This window comes from Nannospalax galili, unplaced genomic scaffold, assembly GCF_000622305.1.
Source record: "Nannospalax galili isolate Female #2095 unplaced genomic scaffold, S.galili_v1.0 scaffold554, whole genome shotgun sequence".
Classification (NCBI taxonomy): Eukaryota; Metazoa; Chordata; class Mammalia; order Rodentia; family Spalacidae; genus Nannospalax; species Nannospalax galili.
In genome coordinates, this window is record NW_008334095.1 from 1,088,670 (window position 1) to 1,111,849 (window position 23,180).

The 23,180-nt window shown below is 40.0% G+C and overlaps 1 protein-coding gene across 1 annotated transcript in view; it reads right to left on the bottom strand.

Annotated features, from left to right (window-relative positions):
• Prkd1 (protein kinase D1) overlaps positions 1–23,180 on the bottom strand; it is a 371,822-nt gene that overhangs the window by 61,055 nt on the left and 287,587 nt on the right. Inside the window, exons 3-7 of the mRNA XM_008829250.3 lie at positions 19,217–19,348; positions 16,089–16,249; positions 12,175–12,198; positions 1,382–1,589; positions 1,151–1,228 (exon numbers count right to left, since the gene is read on the bottom strand). Coding sequence (XP_008827472.2) covers positions 1,151–1,228; positions 1,382–1,589; positions 12,175–12,198; positions 16,089–16,249; positions 19,217–19,348 — 603 coding nt within the window. The remainder of the gene's footprint in view (positions 1–1,150; positions 1,229–1,381; positions 1,590–12,174; positions 12,199–16,088; positions 16,250–19,216; positions 19,349–23,180) is intronic.

Consider the following 23,180-nt stretch of genomic DNA (forward strand, 5'->3'; position numbering starts at 1 on the left):
CATAGTATGAATAATATATATATAGTATAATTCATTTAATTCATAGTATGTGGATGTATGTGAAAGTGAGTTGGTAATTGGGTAATCTTACAGCCTGATGCTGTTTTCCATGTCCCTGAGACTAAAAACATCAGGAGCAAAGGAGAGCGCGAAAAAGAAGCCCAGGAAGAGACCAGAGCCCAGGAAGAGACCAGAGCCTAGGAAGGGACCAGAGCCCAGGAAGAGACCAGAGCCCAGGAAGGGCCCAGAGCCCAGGAAGGGACCAGAGCCTAGGAAGGGACCAGAGCCCAGGGCTGGGAAGCAGAGTGAGGCCAGGAGAGCTTCATTTCACAGGATACACCTCCTGGGAAAAGAAACTCACACCAGGACAGGGAAACTGCTACAGGGAAAAAGACTAAGGGTCACTGGTTCCTACTAGTTCAGTAACTTTTGAAATCATACATTTCAGTGTATTAAATTGTTCACATAAACTATAGCTTTTAAACACCTAAGGTATTTGATATTGGATATTAAACCCTATCTATGCGGTTGGTGGTAATGGTAAAATTTTAATTACTTAACTAACTCAAATTGCTCATTTTAAAATCAGAAAAGCAGATTAATCAGAGACTATGGACTGCCAAACCTGGGAAATTCCCCTTTCACTTTATTGCTCTGATAATATGGGAAAAGGCAATTTCAAAATGATCAGCATGACGAATTTCTCTATTTTGACTAGATTATGTTCATCAAGTCCACAGTGGCATCCCTGTCACTGAACAAGCCAGTATCACCAGCCTCAGAAAGACCAATTAGAGCAGAGGACTTGGAGCGAATTTGTAGGCATTCTAACCAGCTCTGCATTATGAACAAACTAGGCTTAGGGTCCAAGCAGGGCAGGTAAGACATGATGGACAAGACTTCAACACCACCCTGCACTCTGTGAAGGTGGAGAGAACATTCTGCTTAATTCTGAAAACATCAAAATGCAGTGATTTGCAATGACGCTTTTCTATTCCAGATAGTAACTTGAGGCATCATTTACTTTGGACTGAGTGACAAACATTTAAAACTGGGAAAAAAAAAGTGAAACCCCCAAGAAATCACAATCCCTCCCCCTCCCCTCCTGATAGGCAGGCTGCAGAGAAGGTGACTCGGAAGGTGAGCCTACCTCCGTTGATGGTCACTTCTCCCAAGCAGTTGTCTGGAACTTTTGGTGCACAGCGCTTGTGACAGTTGAATCTACAATCTAAATGTGATGATTTTCAAGCAAAACAAAACCGAGAAAGTCATCAGACAGAGAAGACGTAAAACAAACAAAAGTAGCAATTTCAGATGGACAAGGACTCGTTAAGACTTAAGATTGGCTGGTGACCGACACCGGGTGCCACGTGGCCCTTACCCTTGCATTGCAAGCCCTGCCTGAAGAAGCCCTTCAGCAGCTTCTTACAGTACTGACACACAGTGGGCCGGGTGTAGGAGTGGATGACAAAGGTGTGCGGCACCTTCACCTTAGACATCAAAAGTTTGTCGAGCTGAATTGGCCTTCCAATGTACGACTGAGAGTTCGACCTCTTCTCTCGACCAATAAACGACTCTGATGGTGACTTCTGGTACACCATGAAAAACGAAACAAGACAGTAAGGTATAAAAATCACTACTTCATTTAACTGTGCACATCAAGTCTTTGTTTCATACTGAACTAAGTGGCTTGACAGGAGGTTATCCGAGGCTAGCTTTTCTGTTGATTAATATAATTTCATTCCCACAGTTACTCTGTATAGTTTGAAAAGAAGAGAATTAGACATCATAATCTATGAACCTGATCTCTAGCTTTTTACAAATTTTTTACTTTAAAATATTAATTTAATTATTTTTAACACAAAATACAAGGTTGATAGAAAACCAAAACAAACAAACAAAATCATCCCTAAAACCATTCCTGTTTTCTCACTGGCGTTTTCTAGAGCACCATTTAAACATTGTTAGATGTGCGATCAGGTCAAGAAGGTAGGAAATGAAAAACCAGCCTTGCTAAAGTGCTTGCCCTAAAAGATGTCAAGAGTTCCAATGGGTTCTCTCAAAGAAAACAATTAACGTGGTATTAAATAATTTCCCACATACATAAAAAAGCAAAGGGTTGAGTTTATGCAATCCTTTTCAGAACTGAAAAATATAACTAGTGAATCACGCAAGGCACATAAATCTGGAATTTTGGATAATAATTGTATGACTGTGCACTACTGTCTATCATTTGGAAATTAATAAATCTAGTATGCAGGTTTTAAAAGGAATTAATTGAAATAAAGCATCATTTCAATAGTTTTGGACAATTTCCAGAAATGTACTTGAACTGTCAGAATCCATGTATATAGAAATGATCCGAATAAAAGATGAACTACTTCTCAGTAGCAATATAATTATATATGAAATTATATTGCTAATACACATCGTTGGTTAAGCCCTCACTCTACATTAATTACTGCATGAGGTTCCTTAAAAGAGAGGTCTCATTATTTGCAGTTTAAACAGCCAAGTTCATGGAGCTTAAATTGTTCCTTTAGGCTAAGTGCTAAAATCAATGGAGCTAAAGAGTGACCCTGCACTGCTTTTTCTGGAAAAGTCCTGCATTTTTACCTTACCCAGTTAATTTCAGATTTGGAACAGTCACCGAGAAGGTAAAAAATAAATCCCACTTACCTAAAATGTCCATCAATTTTAGTCTCTGTCTAACCAAAATATAATACCACTTACAACTCAGTGGGGAAATGAATTTACAGACACACTAAAAAAAAAAAAATTGTGTCCAGGCTCCTGCCTGGGAGATTATGGCCACAGGTTCATCTACATTTAGAATTCAGTAATGGAAAACTATAAAGCATAATTACTCTGGAAAGCTTAATTCCTACACAGACGTTGAGGGAGCTAACAAAGACAGCCCAAAGGTCTGAAGTGGGAATCATGAAAGTATTGAGAAACTCTCTTCAGTGAATTGAAGAGTTATTAAATCCAGAGTTAGGTCCCTGGTTATGGCCCCTTAGTAATTATAGTCACTGGGACCAGTTTTAAGACTACATTTAAATGACAGTGACATTATTTTCCACAGTTGGAACGTTTCAGAAGAGAATAAACAATGACCTGATGTCCTACTCTCTTGGAAGAATTAAAACATATTTGGAAACGCCTATAAAAATCTGTTCAAATTTAAATTCAGTTTAAGATACTTGATTCTGATCTGTGTTCCCAGGTGAGACAGAACTGTCTCCTGGACCACCATGAGACGTCACATGAAAGAGGAAGAAGGGATCACGCTCTCTTCCCGAACACTGCCATAAACTGCAGGAACCTGAGTCTTTCTTGACAGGTCACTTGAGTTGCTACTTTCAAGGCAGATTCACATAAAGAGTTTGAGTGAAATGTCATATGCTCTGAGGAAGGAGACTGGCTGTGGCTCTGTCCCCGGGATGATTCTGCGCAAATGCAGGCTGTGAGCAGAAGGTGTGGTGACAGTCACACAGCCACAGGTCACAGCACCTCAGGAGAACAGAATCTGCCTGAAGCTTTGTTTGCAGTTCTGTGCTTCTAGAACCACACACACACACATCAATCGACATGAGTTATCAGAGGTCAAGACAAAAACCAAGACTGGCACTACCTGGTGACGTCATAAGTGTTCATGTGACATTCAACTATTCCTCAAAAGGTAAAATCAGAGTTTTATTCATCTAAAACACATAGAACAGGAGCAATGAGAAGGAGGCCACTATCATATATTTATCATCGTTTATATACATGTGCAGGAAACAGCATCTCTACAGTCCCGTCAACTTAAAAATAATGATGTGAACAAAAACCCCAGACTAAAAATTTCAACCAAGCATGCTGGTGACCCATGCTTGAAATTCTCGCACCAAAAGGCAGAGGACGGTCCAGGCCAGCTCGAGCTAGATAATTATATTCCGTTTTTAACAAAACTACACAATGTCAGAATCAGGATTTGAAGATAGGAGTTCTGTAAATTCGACATTGCGCTAGGAATTCAAAGCACAATGTTTGCGGAAGTGACCATTTTCACAGGGCTCGTTGTCACGGAAACAAAGCATCTCTTCGATTCTTCATTGACTTCATTTAGCTTTCCCTTGCTCATGTATTTAATTGTAATGGATACAATGCATTACAGGATTCTAGAGTTTTAGAAAATACCTTTCCCGAAGTTAACTCTGTAAACGGACATGAGAACTTTCCTGAGTTTATTAAGTTGGCCAAATTGCGTTTAGGTAGATTTCCGCTGTTGCTTGAAGTCTAGTTTGTCCCCATGTACTCAGTGAACCTGGGCAATCCGCACTATAATCTTTTTAATAACACAGGAGGAACATTAAAACGCTTTGGCAGGAGAACAGCGGTATCTTGTTTTATTCTGCTTTATTAACATGTTCAGAGCAAAAACCGGCTCAAATCTCGAAGAACAGATTTAAATTACCTTCTCTATAATTACTGGAAACATGTACAGGAGAAAGAAAACACTTCAAAAAATTTACATTTTTATTTTAGTCCTGGGTCCTATCAACGGATTGTTCTTTTCCTTTCTGGAGGAGTTTGGATTAAGATTCAGGAGTCCAATTTATATGAGAATGGACATAGCCATACAATTTGGTTTGGGGGGAGATGCAGGCAATTATTTGAAGAAGTCAAAGGGCATCTCTATTCTCAGTGGAGGTGCTATCATATCATAAACGGGAGAGGACATGGGAAGGGAACAGCATTGGACACTGTATCATAAAGCCAGAAGCAGAAACTAAATGGATGAAAAATTATAGAGACACGTTTTTTAAACTTCTTTAAAAATTTATTTTTATTTTATGTGTATGCGTGTATTCCTGCATGTATGTGAGTGCACCTGTGTTGTGCAATGCCAGGGAGGACAGAAGAGGCTGTCAGATCCCCTGGGACTGGAGTTACAGACAGTTGTTAGCTGCCATGTGGGTGCTGGGATTCGAACCCGGGTCTTCTGCAAGAACAACCAGTATTCTTAACCGCTGAGCCATCTCTCCAGCCCAGAGAGACACATTTTTTAAAGCCCAGCTCTGTAAAGTAACAACTTACAGCAGTGGTGTTTCAGACGTATATACTGCCAAAGTCAGACTCTCCACACTGAATGTCTACTTAGAAAGACAATGCATCATGCTTTTGCAGAGAGGGGTTGGCTTTCAACTTCATGCACCACATTCATAACTCAGCAAGTCTGCCACCTTCCCTGGAAATCGGGGCTAGACTACATGATGAAACCCCAGGTGCTGGTTTGTCTTTAAACATTTAACAGGACTCAAGGAATTTGCAACAAGGCATATTCCACTTTGCAGCTCAAAATGAACTCTTCATTAGTTAACCTGGAAAACAGAATGTAAAAGTTGCCTTTCCTTGTGGTTTGTTTATCGCTGCTCATATAAAGATCAAACCTAAGATTTCCTGAAATAAAAGTCACTTTACAGAAAACCAAGGTTCAAATCAACTCCTACAGCACTCAAAAGTACTTACATTTATTAACTAAGACTCATTTCACAGCCCCCTTATGACTGGATTTGGAGACATGAACTCTTCATAAAAATAATTTGATTGCTTTCTTTTCATTTTAATTTTTGTATATCTATATTTTGCTTGCATTTATTTAAGTGCATCAAGCGTCTGCAGAGGGTAAAAGAGGGCACTGGATCCCCTGGAACTGGAGTTGGGCGCATGTGGGTGCTGGGAATTAAACCCAGGTCCTCTGCAAGAATAGCAAGTGCTTTTAACTGCTGGGCCATCTCTCTAGTCCCTAACATGAACTCTTTTACATAAAGGAGAAACAGAAAAACAGAGGATGCATCCAATGACATTTCTCTGTGGACTTGTCTCAAAAAGCTCCCAAGGGAGAGGCGGCTTCTTAATCGCATGTACCTTCTACAGATGTGAAAGCAGTTCCTGGCACCTGACAAACTGTTATACAGTAACATAATTTATAGCTATGTCAACTCGCACATAAACATGACACCAGTAATTTAATCCAAATCTTTTCAACGAGGAGAAAAACAATGCATGGGACTTTGGATAATACAACATGTAAAGTTTTAAAACAATCTCCTGTTTGTGTTTCTGCAATTAAAGTTAAAACGTTTCCATTTTAAGAAAGGACAGCAGATCAAAGAATGATTCCAAAGGTACCTGCCCTCTGCACCTGCCTGCCCTCTGCACTCTATACCTGCTTGAATAAGAAATCTGTACAGACCTCTTCTGTCCTGGAACGAGAGGGTAGCAAGCTCAAATACTCACAGGCAGTTAATAATAAAGGTGGCTCTCCAAAACAAAGATTCAGGAGTTGAAGATTGTGACAGACTAGAGGACAGGTTCAGGGCAAAAACAAAAGTCACTGCTGAAGTATTGCTTACAGTGCTGGGTAAATAATTGTAGTCAGAGGGGACAGAACTTCCAGGTTTTCTATCTTTTTCTTTTAAATAATGTGTAGCTCTCTAATTCTATTTTCAATCTCTGTGTGTGTGTGTGTGTGTGTGTGTGTGTGCACGTGTGTGCCTACCTGCCTTATGTGTACCATATACAGGCATGTAGGTGCCAGTGCAAGCCAGAACAGGGCATCAGATCCCATGGAGCTGGAGATAGAGGCAGTTATGGGCCACCTGATGTGGGTGCCTGGGTCCTCTGCAAAAGCAACAAATGTTCTTAACCCGAGTCATCTCCCCAGCCCCCCTTTCAGTTTTTATAAGGAAGCAGGAAACCCTGTTATTTTATGTAATGAAACAGGTCTATTTGAATGTAGGGGAAGGAAGGGAGGAAAATTGGGTCAGTTGCCTTCTATGGGGATGAAATCTGTTTAGTGGAGACTTTGATAACTTTGAAATAGAGAAATCTTTTGATGATAAAAAATAAATGTCAAACTCTTTCCATAGCACTTTATATGCAATCATCAATTTAAATCTTACATATGCGACTATTATAATCTCCATCATACAGACGAGAACTAAATCACAGGAAATTTAAATATTTGCTTCAAACCACATTTTTAAGTGTAACTGTCAACTCATGTAACCTAGTTAGAGGTAATAATGCTTTCTCATTCCTTAATCCCTGGTTCCCAAGTTCCCTGGTTTTATGCCAATATACCATAGCAATTATCTTATTTTTCTCTTCATATGAGTGAATACAGAAGGTACATGAGTCCATAAATAAATATCCTTTGTGCCCAAACACAATGAATGTGGAACATTATGAAGACCTTATCCTTGACCTACACAAGGCATTGTCAATTAACTTGATTGTGCTCAGCGGAAGGCTTGTGAGTCACAGGTGTTTTCTTGAACACATGTGGTAAGTAGGTGAACCAGCAGGTTGTATGTGTGGAACCCACTTGGCTGGCTATTTTCCTTTTAAGGTATTGTTTGCTTAAAAGTTATTTTAAAAAACTGACAAAAACAGGTCCAATCTAATATTCACAGAGGTTTTCAGATAGACGGTTATTCAAGAAAACATTTAGAATAACAGGTTTCCTTCTATTGTCTTCTAAGATGGACCTATTCAGTTTACCAAGCGCTTCTTAGGTTATCCAGACCTGCTGGTCCAGTTAGATCCTACTGGACATATGAAAACTGGTAAAGAAATGACTCTCTCTGCCCAAGGAGTTCTCTCTCCTCTGGAATCTGGACACAGCATGACGGTCCCTATCATTTTTTCTATTTGTTCCTCATTTCTTCTAGAATTGAAGGCTACGCCTTATCCTTTATCTTGCAGTCACGCACACACCTTCACACCTTCTCTGAGAGGCCCCTGACTCTTCAGTGCTTGTTCCCTGCCCACTTTTCCTCTAAGCGCTTCTGGGTGTTGCATACTCCTGTCTCCTGCAGGTCATTACTGTGGCCTGCGACTCACACGTCGACTTGTTCACTGTTTTTCCATTGCCTCCTGTCAAGAGAAGTTGAGCTCCATGAAGGAAGGGCCTTGCCCGTCTTGATCAATGTGGCATCACTGATCTAGAACATCACTTCACTCGGGATAATGGCCCATGAAGGAAACGTCAATGAAATGTAAGCTGCACTTACAGTGAAGAGGAGAGATCATTCAAAGAGTATTTGTATGGAGCTGGGTGTGGTGGCGCACCCCTTTAATCAAGACCTCTTAAAGATGGGGACTAGCCTGGTCTATGGGGTGAGTGCCAGCTGGGGCTACAGGGAGACCCTGTCTCAAAAGCAACCATAGCAACAAAACCCAAAACAACAAAAAAGTATTTGCATGGATGTCAAGGAGAGTTTTGCTGTGTGATGACACTGTCAAGTAAAATTATGTCCAGGACAATGGGCCTTCCAATCTTGAGATTACCTGGAAGTTTTCTTGTTTATACTCTGAGCAGAGCTGTACATTTGCGTTGACTAACTCTGCCTGCAGATGTTGCCAATAATGCATTGGTCAGATGCTCAGAGGCTGACAATTTTGTGAAGCCACATGAAACAATCATCTTTTTTCAAACATCATTTCTCACATAGGGAGTCACATATTTTCCAGAACAGAGCAGTTCTTTGCCTACAGACGAATAGGAAGTCCCCGAGGAATGAAGTTCACATAGAAACACATGTGCTTTGTGAAGGGAGTGTAGGACATTTGATGAGTTTCAAATTATTTGTATCATGTTCTGAATCTACACCCTTTGAACTGCATGTTAAATGTGCCAGATAAATGAACCTTGGTTCCTCAGTAGGACACCCTAAATACCTAGCATAAATAAAAGCTAATCAACACCTTTCATAACAGTTAAAAGGGTTGTTATAGGGCAGGAAAAAAGTGAACCCCCTGCTTAGTGGTGACGGATGCTGCGTTTTATAGTGGAGAATTCATTTCTTAATGTTTGCAGCAATTCGTGAAAGCTTTCAAAGTAATGACACATATAATCTGTTTTTAAAACTACAAAGTAGTCTTGAAAGTTACATTAACTTTTATATTGCCTCACTCTTCTTGAGTAAACAGAGGGAAGGGCAGGGAGCCTTGTGGTTTTAAGGGATCCGATCACTGGTGAAGAACTGTTACAAATTACACAGCCTGTACTTCCTATGTCAGGTACCAACACCCTACAAAGCTGGATTCCTGAAGGCAGAAATGATGTAAGTTTGTCTATGAAAATGAACATCCAGGGGTCTGGAGAGACGGCTCAGTGGTTAAAAGCACCACCAGCATTCCCAGCACCCAACGGACAGCTAACAACCATCTGTTATTTCAATTCCAGAGGAACCCAACACTCTCTTCCAACCACCACCGTCACTGCACGACACAGGTGCACTTACATACATGCAGGCAATATACTCATACACATAAACTTTTGGAAACAGTCCTCTGGGCAGAAAATAACATAGTTTCACTGACTCACAATGGCTTTTTTGTTATTTGGTATCTGAGAAGACTCTGCTCGGATCATTCGTGGGTAGTAGGATTGTGTTTTGTTGTAGACGGATGAGGGAGTATGGGCATTCTCTGGCCTTCATTTGTTAAAAATAAATGAAAATGGTAAGTAAGTCATTTGGGGAGAAATTTTCTAGGAAAGTATGTAGCCAAGACTTTCTTGTCTTAATTAAACGTGAGTTAGTAACCTTTATGAAAACAAAAGTTTATGGGAAATTGTTATTTAGAAAATCTGTGTCCTCCATAAGAAGTTAAACTAAATGTAGTCTAAATTTCACAAAAACTAAGGGTTGATACTACAAAATGGTCAGACACAGGAAAAGCTCTTTATTCCTTAACACTTTCCATAAGGTAATGTGAATAGTAAGAATAATTAAAAAATACTTAAGTATAGGAGAATTTAATTTCACTGAAACGAGTTTTCTTTAGAGGATATTAACCTCAAGACTATATTAGTAGATGCCCTATTTAAAATAACTTCAGTAATATTATTTAACTGCTTAAAAGTCCATAATATTTACTCTTCTATCTTTTTACAATGACTCATCAGTATATCCTGTGGTCACAAACGTTGCCCAGTGTCTTAAATTCTGCTTTGATTTCTATCTGGTTTTCACTGCCTTTATTTCAGAAAGAGATCACTCTCTTCAATCATTTGACAAGAGTGTAATATTGCTTTGTCTGCTCACATTGTTATTTTCAAAAACCCCCATATTATAGGCGAAGGAAGGAAAATATGTGTTCTCCACATTAAAAAAAATCACATTGCGCCCCACAACTATGAAAAATGATCAATTGTTGATTAAAAAGAAAATTTAAAAATCACAATGAGGAAAAGCATGAACAAAACTCAAACTGCACGCTCCTCATAGATACTAGGACTAAGTGCAGAATACACAGCGAGCACAGGCTCCAATGAACAGCTCCGCAGCAGAAGGGAAAGGCATTCACTAGGTGAGTTAAGAGCGACTACCATGAAAAACTCTATCTTCACCAAAGAAGAAGTCATACTTAGGTATGCAATTTCTTTTTAACCCATCAAACTAATCTTTTCCAACTTGTCAGCCTCATTAAGACGACCAGAACCTTTTAAGGTATTGATGAAACCTTTTGTGGAAGCGTATGAGGAAATACAAACTATCAAACACTGTTATTAGTGGAATTTTAAACAAACTTATACAGTTTTTTTGAAGAACTATTTGCTAGAAAGGTCTGTTACCCAGTTGGTCTCTATGAAATAATGCATTAACCTAATCAGCAAATTCTTACCGAGAACTAAACAACAGTTTTATAAACAGGCAAGAAAATACATGTCTAATGCTTACTCCAGCAGAGTTCGGCATTTACAAGTGGAAACCACCTGATCCATAGGAGAGCTTAAGTAATCAATAGCTATAGATATAAACCTAGGAGCTTTTGACAGACACATGCTACATTTATTTCTGGCAGAGTATCTATGCCCTACAAGGGCAGATCATTTATCTAAGTTTTATACTTTTCCACTATAGAGTTCAAAACATGAAAGGGTAAAGTGACCAGGGCATGCTCAACATGAAAAAGTGACCAATTGTCTATGATAATTTGTTTTCAATTTACAGAATTATCTATAAAGTATTTCTCTCAGGAAATATTGTCACATTTCATGCATCCATGTCTTCATATACAATGATGAAGAAAGCAGTCTATATCTCTTTGATATACTAGATACAGAGAGAGTTCAAGAAAAACAACATGCAGAAAATGTATCTTATTCCCAGCAGGAAAAATGTCCCTTGAAGAAGAAAGGCCCACTGCCTTTCATCGGTACAAGTTCTACAGAAAGTTCAGCTTTCCTAAATAAACTGTGAGAGAAGTGAAAAATGCCTCCTGCCCTTTCTTGGCCTCCTGCCCTAGGGATTATCTGAAGGGAAAAATACTAATTCACCATGAAAATTAAGTCTGAAAACACTCAAGAAAACGAATTCACAATAATGTAAAAAATTATATTTATTTTTTATGCTGATCTGTTCTCAGTAAGACACTCCTTTGGCAAAGATTTTTTCCAGAATAGGAATTTACTACTATTGAAGTCCATATCTTAATTTTGTATTTAATGAACTGAAATCTTGACTTGTCAATTTCATTTAACCCAGAACATTTCCTGGTTGTGTTTTCATTAGCATCTCTTGTTAGAGTAATTGTAGTAAGACCATCTAAGAAGACACACTAATAATGGTACTTGAAATTTATGTCCTCTGGAGGGAAAAAAGCAGTATGTCAACTCTCAGCGGCCAAACTTTAATAGGTCAATTGGCTGAAGAAATTCCTCCCAACAAGAGTCCTGCTGCAGGTGCCAGCCATCAGATTCCCTGTAACTGCTTCTCCCACACATTCAGACTATTAATTGCTTACATAGGTAAAGAACCGATTTTACAGAGGGTTTAGCTGATACATTTTGGAGGAAATTTCTCTTTTCCGTGTACAATTTCTGCCTAAATTGGAAACTTTAAGTTTGCTTTTGTGCCACCTAATTAGTACTTAATTGTATTACATTAATTATGATTGCACTGTACTTTCTGAGGACCGTGGGAAGTTACACAATGACAAGAGAAGACAAACAAGGAAAGCCCGGAAGCTTCCTGTCCTGCATTCAGAGGGTTGAACGCTGACCTAAACTCTGACCTGAGCATTGTCGTGCAATTAATGCAGCTATTAACGGACTATTACAAGACTGGTTAGAAGAACCGGCTGCCAGTGGCGGAAGCCAGGTGGTTTAGTACGTACCTCGAAGCCAGGGCTCACAGGAGACTGAAACAGAGTTAACAGAGCAGAAGCGGGCAAAGGAGAGAAAAGGAAAAGAAAGTTACTGGAGAACAGCCACACGTCTTCCTCAATATTGTTCAACAGGTACATGTTGTCAGGCAAAGGGCAAAGTCAGTCTGTAACATCCAAACTGCAAAATACTTTTAAAATTTAAATGGAGCCACAGACAATAAGTCACAAATGCAAAACAGTCTGCAGTCAGGCGTAGTGGAGAGGACAGAAAAATCAACACCCTATTTGTCCTGATCTCTGTTACCTCGTTGAAATAAATTAAAGTGAAGCATTTTTGACCTTTAAGGAAAAGATTAAGTTTTCTTCACAATAATTCTTCCTCTCGATGGGAAAAGAAGAAGAGGTCATTAAAGTAATCAGACATTACGGAGCTGTCATCTGCCTGCCGGTAAGAGGTGGGCTGACGCTTAATCACTAACTGTCCAGAGTTCATAAACCTGGATGGCCAACTGCAAGACGTGTAAGATGACAGATATGCCTGTGTACTGTTTTTGCTCAGTTTTTATTTTCTGAGTCACTCAAAGTTAAAATACCATTTGTAAATAAAACGCACTCTAAAGTGTTTTAAAGAAGAGTACTATGAAAGGTGGCGCTTGACGAGGCAGAGTACGCTTATCGGGTGATTGATATCGAATTATTCTTTTGGCTTCAAAGTTCCTTTAAAGTCTGTTCACACAGCTCTATCTGATAACCAGAAGCCAAAACAGAAATGAAATATGGTTGGCACTTTCCCTAACAATTATATCACTGTGTTTTGGTATTAGCACATTTCTTTCTACTTATTAAATAAATTATTGCACATAGAAAAATCTCCTTAATTCTTGTCAGTATTCATGAGAAACTGCTTGTTTGAACACAGATCCAAAGATGGCTTTTGTGGGAAAGTATGACCTTGTTTTGTAGGTACTGTTATGGGACACAATCAAGTTTCTCCATTTTTCAAAACAAGATAGTATTCTTCTCATTTATGGATGTGACATCCAGTCTCCTACTTTTCCTTCAGTTATTGGTCCTGAAGGCCTTTACACTGGTCTCTCATCAGCGTTCACTATCAGGAACATGTTCTTCAGATTATGGTGTTTCAGGATGGACTGTGCTGCATATATTAACTCCCTAATTTCTTTACCATTTCCCAAAGATAATCTTTCCCATGATATTGATGGGTTTTACCAGAAAAGAAGCAATTCCATCTTGGATTTAATTTCAGAACACTGACTTCATTATTGCAAGATTTTTTTGGCCTTTAACTATACTTAATAATGATTAGGATGTCCACTAGTTAGATGTACCAAGAGGAATTTTCCAATTTGATTTGACAAGATTTACTTGTTTGCAGGTCTTCTTTTTAACAAAGAAGTGTGTTTGCATGGATATATGCATGTTTACATGCATGTAGTTGCATGTGCCTGGGTGTATGTGCACTGCACATGCATGTGGAGGCCAGAGATTGAATTTGGGTTTCTTTGTCAATCACCTTGGACCTTATCCAGTGAGGCAGGGTCTCTGATGCGTACCCAGAGCTAACAGACCCTCTCTCTCTGCCTCCTGAGTGACGGGATTAAAAGCAGGCAACCATGCCCACTTGTTCTCATGGGAGTGCTGGGGATGTGGACCCTGGTCCTCCTCTTTGTACCACAAGCAGTACCCACTGAGTCATCTCCTCGGCCTTATTTGCAGGAATTTTAATTAATTAAAAAAATACTGGGAAATATACGCTGTCCTTTTACCTTGCTGTCAACTTTGAATCATCTGAAGTTTCTCAAGATCACTGGAGAAAAGAGTTACCCACCCCAGAGGTAGAACACTGTAGTACAACAGTTTTGCTTCTGATATGACTTATCTTAAAGAAAGATTTCAAGGGGGCTGGAGAGATGGCTTAGTGATGTTAAACACATCTTAAGGTATTTCTTAGCCATCTTTATTTCTTCCTTTGAGAACTCTCTGTTCAGACCCATAGCCTATCTTTAAATGGGTTAATTAGTTTTCTTGGCTGTTTATATATTCTGGGTGTTAAACTGGCAGATGTGTCTCCAGTGAAGATTTTTCTCCCACTCTGTGGGTTTTCTCTTCACGTACTTGTTTGTTTCTTTTGCTGTACAGAAGCTTTTTAGTTTAATGAGATCTCACTTGTTGATTGTTGATCTTAATTCCTGAGCAACTGATGTCTGATTTAGAAAGTCTTTTCTACCCCTGTATCTTGTAGGGTACTGTCTATATTTTCTTCTAACACTTTCAGTTTTAGGTTTCACATTGAGGTCTTTGATCCATTTGGATTGACTTTTGTGCAAGGTGAAAGATAAGGATCTAGTTTCATTCTTCTACAGGTGGAGATCCAGTTTTGCCAGCACCATTTGCTGAACATGCTGTCTTTCCTCCAGTTTATGTTCTTGATACCTCTGTTAAATATCAGGTGGCTGAAATTACATGTGTTCATGATTGGGTCTTCAATTATACTCCATTGATCTATGTGTCTGTTTTTGTGCCAGTACCATGCTGTTCTTATGACTACAGCTTGATAATATAGTTTGAGATCACGTATGGTAATCCTTTCATCATTGGTCATTGTGCTCAGATTGTTTTCAACCAAAGAACTTTAAATCAGAGTACTTGCATTATTCTAACTAACTCGACTTTTATGATGGCACATAATCACTTATACACCTTCTGGATAGTTACAAAGGTATAATTCTAGTTGTTACTAGGATTTAGCACCTATCTTCCCACAACAGCTTCATCTGAAGAAGTATTAAGACAGGAGACAATACCCCCTGCCAAACCATGGGAAGACAGAGTTCAGAGTTTTCCTATTTATAAAGAGGCGCATCCACCTGATGATGCTTATTTATTCTTCAACACAACTTAAGTCATATAAAAAATCACAATCAAATACCCTCCGGATAATAAAGTAATTAATATAGCATGCTCCCTGTAGCTTCAAACTTTATTTCCACCTTCAAATTTAAGGGACAGTTATTTAACCTAAGTGTTCTAGTAAGCTTAATTTTTTCCTCATTGACTTATTTTTATTTTTTTGAGACAGGGTCTCCTTGTAGCCCCAGCTGGCCTGGACTCGCTCTGGAGACCAGGCTGCCTTCAATTGCACAGAGATCCACCTGGCCCTCCCAAGTGCAGGGATCTCATTCATTTTTACAGTAACTAGATTTTAGTAAATTGATGTAATATTCAATGGAGGACACGGGAAATTAGGGAAATCTACAGCCTTAAACTCTTAGTAATTCCAGAATTTCATTTTTGCTTTAAATAATTCACACAGTTAACATAATTTTCCTCTATTAATGTTTAAAATATAAAAATAATTTCTTGATCAAATATTTAAAACATTCCATCAACTATTTCACAGGTATGGGGAATATTTAAAGTTAAATGCTCTTTTTCTCATGGAATTTGTCAGACTCTGATGATAAACTTGCATGTATACCAGTAGCGACAAACAATATGACTTCTGTGTTTCCATAAAGGCAAATTTCAGATTTTATCTTGGAAGAAGTATTCCGCATGCTACAAAGCACTTAGATAATGTGCAGAGGAGAGCATCTTGCAGCTTTGGTTTCCAAACTGGTTGACAAACTATGTTTTATAACATTAACACACCAACCAGTTCATGCTGCTCTGGCCCCTGACCATGATGAAACCTCACATATTTTACAGTTTCACAAAGCTCCAGGAAGAAAGCAAACGCAAAGCTGTTGGATATTTGGTGATGCATTGACCAACCTGCAGCAGAGACCCTGCAGAAACACAGTCATTTACACCCAGGTGGTGCCCTCTTGGGCTGACACTGTTATCACAATGTCCTCCATATTTCTGGAGCAAATGGGGAATGGATAAACAGGAGGCCATACCAGCAGAGGCTCATCAGGGGCACTGGTGGAGAGCTCAGCAGATGATGTGCGGACAGTGCTGAGTCCAGTGAGAGACACATTCGAGAGCCTTCTCCGTCTCACTCCACTGCAATTGTTAGGGATTTTAAATGCACATCTCTTATGGTAATTCAGACCACACCCTGGAAAGAACAAACAAACAAAACATACTTTGTATTAAATAATAAATTCAAAGTTATTGTGCTACTGCTTATAAGTTATGAACGTCTAAAAGTAGTGTGACTTCCTTTCTTGGTATTTGGAATTAGAAATTTTGTTTGTGTGCCTTTTCTGATGATTTTTCTTCCTATTTGTACATAGGTTTTATTTTTTTAATATTCTATTTATTATTTTTATTTTATGTGTATGCGTGTATTGCCTGCATGTAGGTAAGTGCGCCCATGTCGTGCAATGCCTGCAGAGGACAGAAGAGGCTGTCAGATCCCCTGGAAATGGAGTTATGGACAGTTGTTAGCTGCCATGTGAGTGCTGGGATTCGAACCCGGGTCTTCTGCAAGAACAGTCAGTACTCTTAACCACTGAGCCATCTCTCCAGCCCCTGTATATAGGTTTTCAATTCTGATTTTATTAGACAAGCTTAACAATGCCCCTGGGTGTTTTTTTTTTAATGTTCTGAATATGGGTTTTGAGAGATCACTAAATAATTTATAAACATATCAAACCACTTTCAGCTGCTATAAGTTGAAATGTGTGTTTGCACACAGACGGAAATTTACTCACAGTGCATCACAAATTTGGGGTGACACTGATCCTAATCCTGTTTTTGTATCTTATTTGTACACATGGCCCCGGACAAATTATTTCTCCTTAATTTTCCAGTCTGTAAATTGGAGATAAAAATAAATACTTTATGGACTTAAGATGGCATGTAATATACCTCAGTTGCTGATTTCCAAGTAGCAGATATTTGGAAGCCTATGTCCCACTTAGGAAAGTATTATGTTCTTTCAAAATTTCTACTATTTATATTTCCCATGTAACTGGCTTCTGCTACTCAGGATTTCTATATATCACAAAAAAGTCATATAATCCTTCATAAAACCTGTTACAGTTCAGTTACCCAGGCATGCAAAGGCTAATGAAGCCACGTGAGCCAAAGAGACCTGACTATAGGTCCCCCTGAGGGCAAATTGTGATGTATATACTTGGTTCTTGTTTTCTGGGCTTGCAGAATATAAGAGTTACATGGTCATGATGGCTTCCACCGAGATTTCAAAGAAAAGACTGGGAGGCCAGGCAGTGTAGCATGCTGAGTCCCGGTAGCAGCCCAAGAGGGCAGTTCATGACATCATGAGAGTGATGCTGAAGGCCCAGTGGGGATGATAGGAATTTGGAGATGTCTGCTGAGGAAAGTTACAGTCATAAAGCAGAGGTAGCCTAAGAGAGCTCGGTGCCATATGAGCTGCTACCAGAAAAGCCATTAGAGCAGCTCTGTCCAAATCATTTAGAGCTCGTCTTATGCCACCATGTGGCCTAGATGCTGAACGCAGATCTAAAGGATTTAATATATGCTGTTCTGATTTGGGTCTTGCTTTGGACCCTTTCTTAGTAGTCTCTTCTAAATCTGAATCTGAATGCTTCCTCTATTTCACTGTAGGTTGGAAGCCTGAAACTTAAAAGAAAAAGAAAACTAAGTTTATGGCTGTGAGGTCCCAAGGAGGCGGCAATGTGTACTTTTGACCAGCACTGGCACTGTTAAGCGGTGAGAGATGAACTAAATGCCTTGTACATTATAGACTGACGTAAGCTGTTTGGATCAGAGCAGAATGTTGTAGTTTCCGTTCGGAGTGCCCAACGCGTGTGCCTCTCCTCTGTTGAAAGCCTGGCCATCCATTCTGAGGTGCTCTTGGAAGATGTAGAAATGTTGGGTGCTAGAGCATAACTGAAGAAAGTCAGTCACTGGAGGTGCCTGTGAAGGCTACGCCTCATCCCTCATGTCAACCTCTCTCGGCTCTCTTGAGATGATTGGCACTATTTCACCATGCGTCCTTGCTGTGAGCCTCACCACAGCGGAGTCAAGTGACCATGGACTGAAACCCCTGAAAACATGAGCCAAAATAAGTCTCTTGAAGCTGATTTCTCTAAATATTTGTTAGTGTCAGAAATCTGGTTCAAATGATTGCATCCCTTAGGCATGCGCTCTTCTAGGATTGCTGTCTTTGAACTGTCTCCTCATAGATAAGAACGAACTTTTATGTGATTTTTATCTAGCGGTTGCATCCCCAAATTGTGATCATACTGACCAAACACCAAAGAGCTCTATCCTTCCCAATCTAAAGTCCAGATCCGGCTGCTCCAGAACTCTGAATTGCCCAGTTCAAGGGTTTTTCTTTTCCGGGTGGTGTTAAAGCTATGGTATGGTATAAAAACACAAGGTATAAGTCCCAGTCTATTCAGTTCGATCCAATATCTCCCTGATAAGTGACTTGATTAATCTTTTAATCTCTGCTCATTTTAAAACCCACTATTCCAATTTCTGGCTTACTTGAATTGAAAATTTTGTTTTTCATCTGTGGCTAAAATTTCCCATTCAACAGTGGAAAATATTCCCTCATGATATAGGGGAAAGATGTGAGAATAAGGCTCTTTCTTAGATCAGGTCAAAAAGGTCAAGGTCAAGAAACTTAAAAAATTGTAAAAAATACCACACAGATAATTGCACACACCCAAAGATGGTGAGAGGCTACTTCTGAGAGAGAGGACACACACACACACACACACACACACACACACACACACACACACACAGAGAGAGAGAGAGAGAGAGAGAGAGAGAGAGAGAGAGAGAGAGAGAGAGAGAGAGAAACAGTGTCATGGAAGCAGGATCTTCAGAAAAGATTCACTGGGGCTGGAGGGATGGCTCAGCAGTTAAGAGCTCTCACAGAAGACCTGGATCCGATTCTCAGCATCAATATGGTAGCTAACAATCATCCCTAGCTCCAGTTCCAGGGGAACCTGGCACACTCTTCTGACCTTCTCGGGCACTGCATGGCACGGGTGCCCTTACACACATGCAGGCAATACACTCATGCACTTAAAAATATTTTTTAAAACCATGTTCACCAAGGCAAGGGGAGCAAATGACTCACCTTCACATTTCAGGCCCTGGCGCACCAGCCCCCACAGCATTTCTCCACAGTGATCACAGAAAGCTGGAGCTCTGTACGAATGAACAAACAGGGCGTGGGGCCGGATCTGAAAGTCTTCAAAGGTGGCAGAAGCTGTAGAAACAGTTGTTGAAAAAGACTGAATGGATACGCTGATCTCCAAAAAAAAAATAAGCAGTGTGTAAACACGGATATAACTTTCTCAACAAGGTTAGGGGAAACCAGCCAAGTCCAGGGGTACATGCCTATAATCCCAGCACTTGCAAGACGGAGGCCAGAGGAATAAGGGCCACCTTAGGTACATACCATGTTCGAGGCCAGCCTGGGGTACATGAGACACTGTTTGAGCGTTCCTCAGCTAAAGGATAACTTAGAGAAAATGAGCGGGTGCATGGCTTGCACGTTCAGTAATTACACGCTTCTCTTCTGAAACCTAATTTTACAGTTGGTGGCACAGCAACGTCTGCTTCTCCTTCTCCTTCATGGTGAAGTTTCACTGTTTCATTACGAGTTAATGCTAGAGTGAGAATGAATGAAAGGATGACCCGATCGTGTTCACACATACCTCATATTAACTAAAAATTGTTTTCTTTCAAATGAATGGATTTCTAGATATCTCTGATGCACCAAGGTAAAACCCTTAATAAGAGATCAGCGACTTAAACAGATCCTTAACAAATAAGGAGATTGAAAAAGCAAGAAAAAGCCTTCTGACACTTACTTATAAACATATAAACAAACAGGTCCAGATGAAATCACAGCAGAATTCTAACAGACTTTCAAAGAACTACAATCAATGCTTCTTGAATTATTAAAAAAAAAACTAGTAAAGCAACAAAAGAGTTTAAACTTGTTCTCTAAAGCCAGCATTACTCTAATTAAAAAGACAGGTGAAAACACGATTTACCAAAAAAGAACTATAGTATCCCTCATGAACATACATGTAAAAATTATTTTTTCAATATATATTGTTACTGAATTTTGGGGCATTTCATACAACACAACTTAATTGTTTTAGAGTCCCCTCCCGCACCTATCTCCCCCATAGCCACCCCACCAGAATTCATGTGTTCTTATACTTGAAAACCAAATATAGGAATAATATCAAAATGATCCCCCACCACGGTCAGATCAGTTTTATGCTGAAGATGTATGGATGAGTTTAACCCAAGTAAGTCAGTACTATAATAAGTCATAGAAATGGACTTAAAGATATGATCTCTAATAGAGGGTGTTGGGGAGATAGGCTCCATGTACAATATAATGCCATCATGTATGCAGTACCACTTAAAATGAATGTATACAATGAATAAGGAATAAAAATAATCAAAGAGGAAAAAAGAGAAAAAAACATGATCATCTCAGCAGATGTAGACAAAGCCTTTGACAAAATCCATGATACTTTCATGATAAAAGTCCCAGTGAACGTAGCACTGGAGGGAACACACCTCAACCACAGTCAACATCATTTTAAATAGGAAGAACTGTAAGCAGTCACATTAAAATCAGGAACAAGACAGGGCTACTCACTATCCCCATTCCTTTCAATACAGTATCTGAAGCAGTGTCAAGGCAGTAAAGGATGAGAAGAAGGTTAAGGGGATGCTAAGAAGAAAAAAGTTAAACTGCCTCTATTTTCAGATGATATGATATTATATGTAAGAGATTCCCAACATTCCACCAGAAAGCTTCTTCCTACAGAGATGCCTCCTGGCACATTCATATCCACACTGTGCACAATAGTGAGGAGATGGGAACAACCTAAATGTCCTTCAACTGCAGAATGGATAATGAAAATGTGGTACATAAACATAATGGAGTTATAGTCAGCTGTGAAGAAAAATGAAATAATGACATTTGTAGGCAAATGGATAGAACTGAAAAATACTCTTATCGAGTGACGTAGCCCGGTCCCAGAAAGACAAATCCACATGACTGCTCTCATTCGCAGAGCCTAGTTCGGAATACTAGATTTGATTACATAACCTAGAGTAACCACAGCAGCCAGGAGAGTAGAAGGGACTATGCAGGCTGGAGAGAGAAGGCGCTCTAGAGAGGGGACACTAAGATACAGGTGCTATAAAGAAAAGATGGGGACATGGGGGACATCACTGCAAATGGGAAGAGGACAACATAGGAGAGGGAGGCGGGTGCATGAAAATCCCCCAGAGAACATTACTTTGTAAGCTGACTTAAAAATACATGGGTGTGGGCTGCAGGAGTGGCTCAGTGGTGAAGAGCACTGACTACTCTTCCAGAGGCCCAGACTTTGGTTCCCAGAACCAACATGGTGGCTAACAACCATCACTAACATCTCCAGTTCTAGGGGATCCAAGGCCCTCTTCTGACCTCTGCAGGCACTGCATGCCAGGGGTGCACTTACATACATGCAGATGGTACACTCATAGACATAAAATGAAAAAATAATAAATAAAATATTTTTAAATGCATGCGTGTGTCTACTTATACATATATGTTTGTGTGTGCGCGCGCGTGTGTGTGTGTAGAGACAGTTTAAATGTAATTAGACCGTATGTGGTAAAGATGTTTCCTCTAGGAGTCAAAGACTCACAGATAGCCCAATGCCAGGCATGGGAAACTTCCCTTCAAGATGTTCACCATAGTTTCAAGAAACTCCAAAACAATGCAGACTGCTACTATTGCCCTTAGTTGCTTCCCAGACTTGAAGCTAAGACCCTATTACTGAAGACACCACACAGTTCAGACATAGGACCTAGAGGAATCGAGCTGGGACTGACCTGAAAACGTGCCCCCTGAGGACTGGGTATCATACAAGGTGCTATGCAAGTCATCAAGGGAGAAAAGAAATCAGTATCCAATTCAGCTGTAGATCTGTGAACCCCAACAATGACTGGGCTGGCAAGACATTACCAATGGCACAATAGTGGCTCTTTTATCTTGAGGGTACCCAACAGCTGTGTTTGTGGATTTATTGTCCATTCAATAGGGGACAGCTCATGCCTGGTACTGTAAACCCAGCCAAATACCTGTGGCTGGAAAAGTCATAGACCTACACATGCCATTTTCCTGACTCAATACAGCTTTGCTTCTAACTGTACTCTAAATACTTATTCTTATGCCCACAGATAAGTGTAGTTCTTACACTGCATCAAAGAAGCTTTTCCCCCCAAAAGATGGAGGCTTCTGCAAAGATCCACAGGCGCTCAGAATGCAGAAGATAAGTGACTGGGAAACAGCAACAACACAACCCCCACTCCTGAGCCTCTGGGATCAGATAGTTTGGAAGGGCCAGAGGACCAGGACGCCTGCTGTGAGATAGTGTCTTCTAGACATGGCAGCAAGGCTGCACCCACGAAAGCTCAGCAAAATGTCTACCTAAACAAAACCCGCCTTACGTCCACACCAATCATCCGGCCAAAGAGGACTGGAAAAATCCACACGGCCCCACCCCTATGTGAAGAGCTTGATCAGCAAGGCTGCTGAGGGACGGAGAAACAGTTTTCCTCAGGAATGAGGCATGTGATAGACTATCCATAAACACATGTACTTAGGAGTAAATTCAGTTGGACACACACACACACACACACACACACACACACACACACACAATAAAAACAATAAAATGATAGAACTCATGAATCCCAAAGGGACTAGGAGGAAGAGAAGAGTTAGGGGTGTGTGGAAATGATTTAAATACAACATAGTCATGTATGAAATTCTCAAAAAATTATTAAAAATATAATTCGCTTTCCATCTCTAGCTAAGGAGCCTTTGACAGCTCATGGCTTCTGGGGAGGGAGAATCGGTTTTGCTTAAGGGTGTGGCTGGCCCTGTAAATCAACCATGCTCCAGTGGATGGCTGGGCCCGCACCCATAAGTTCGTGGGCAGCACAAATTGGACCGGATAGTGTTATTTTAAAGAAAAAGGAAAGGAAGTTGGGAGGGGCTGGGGGGTGAGGGTGGA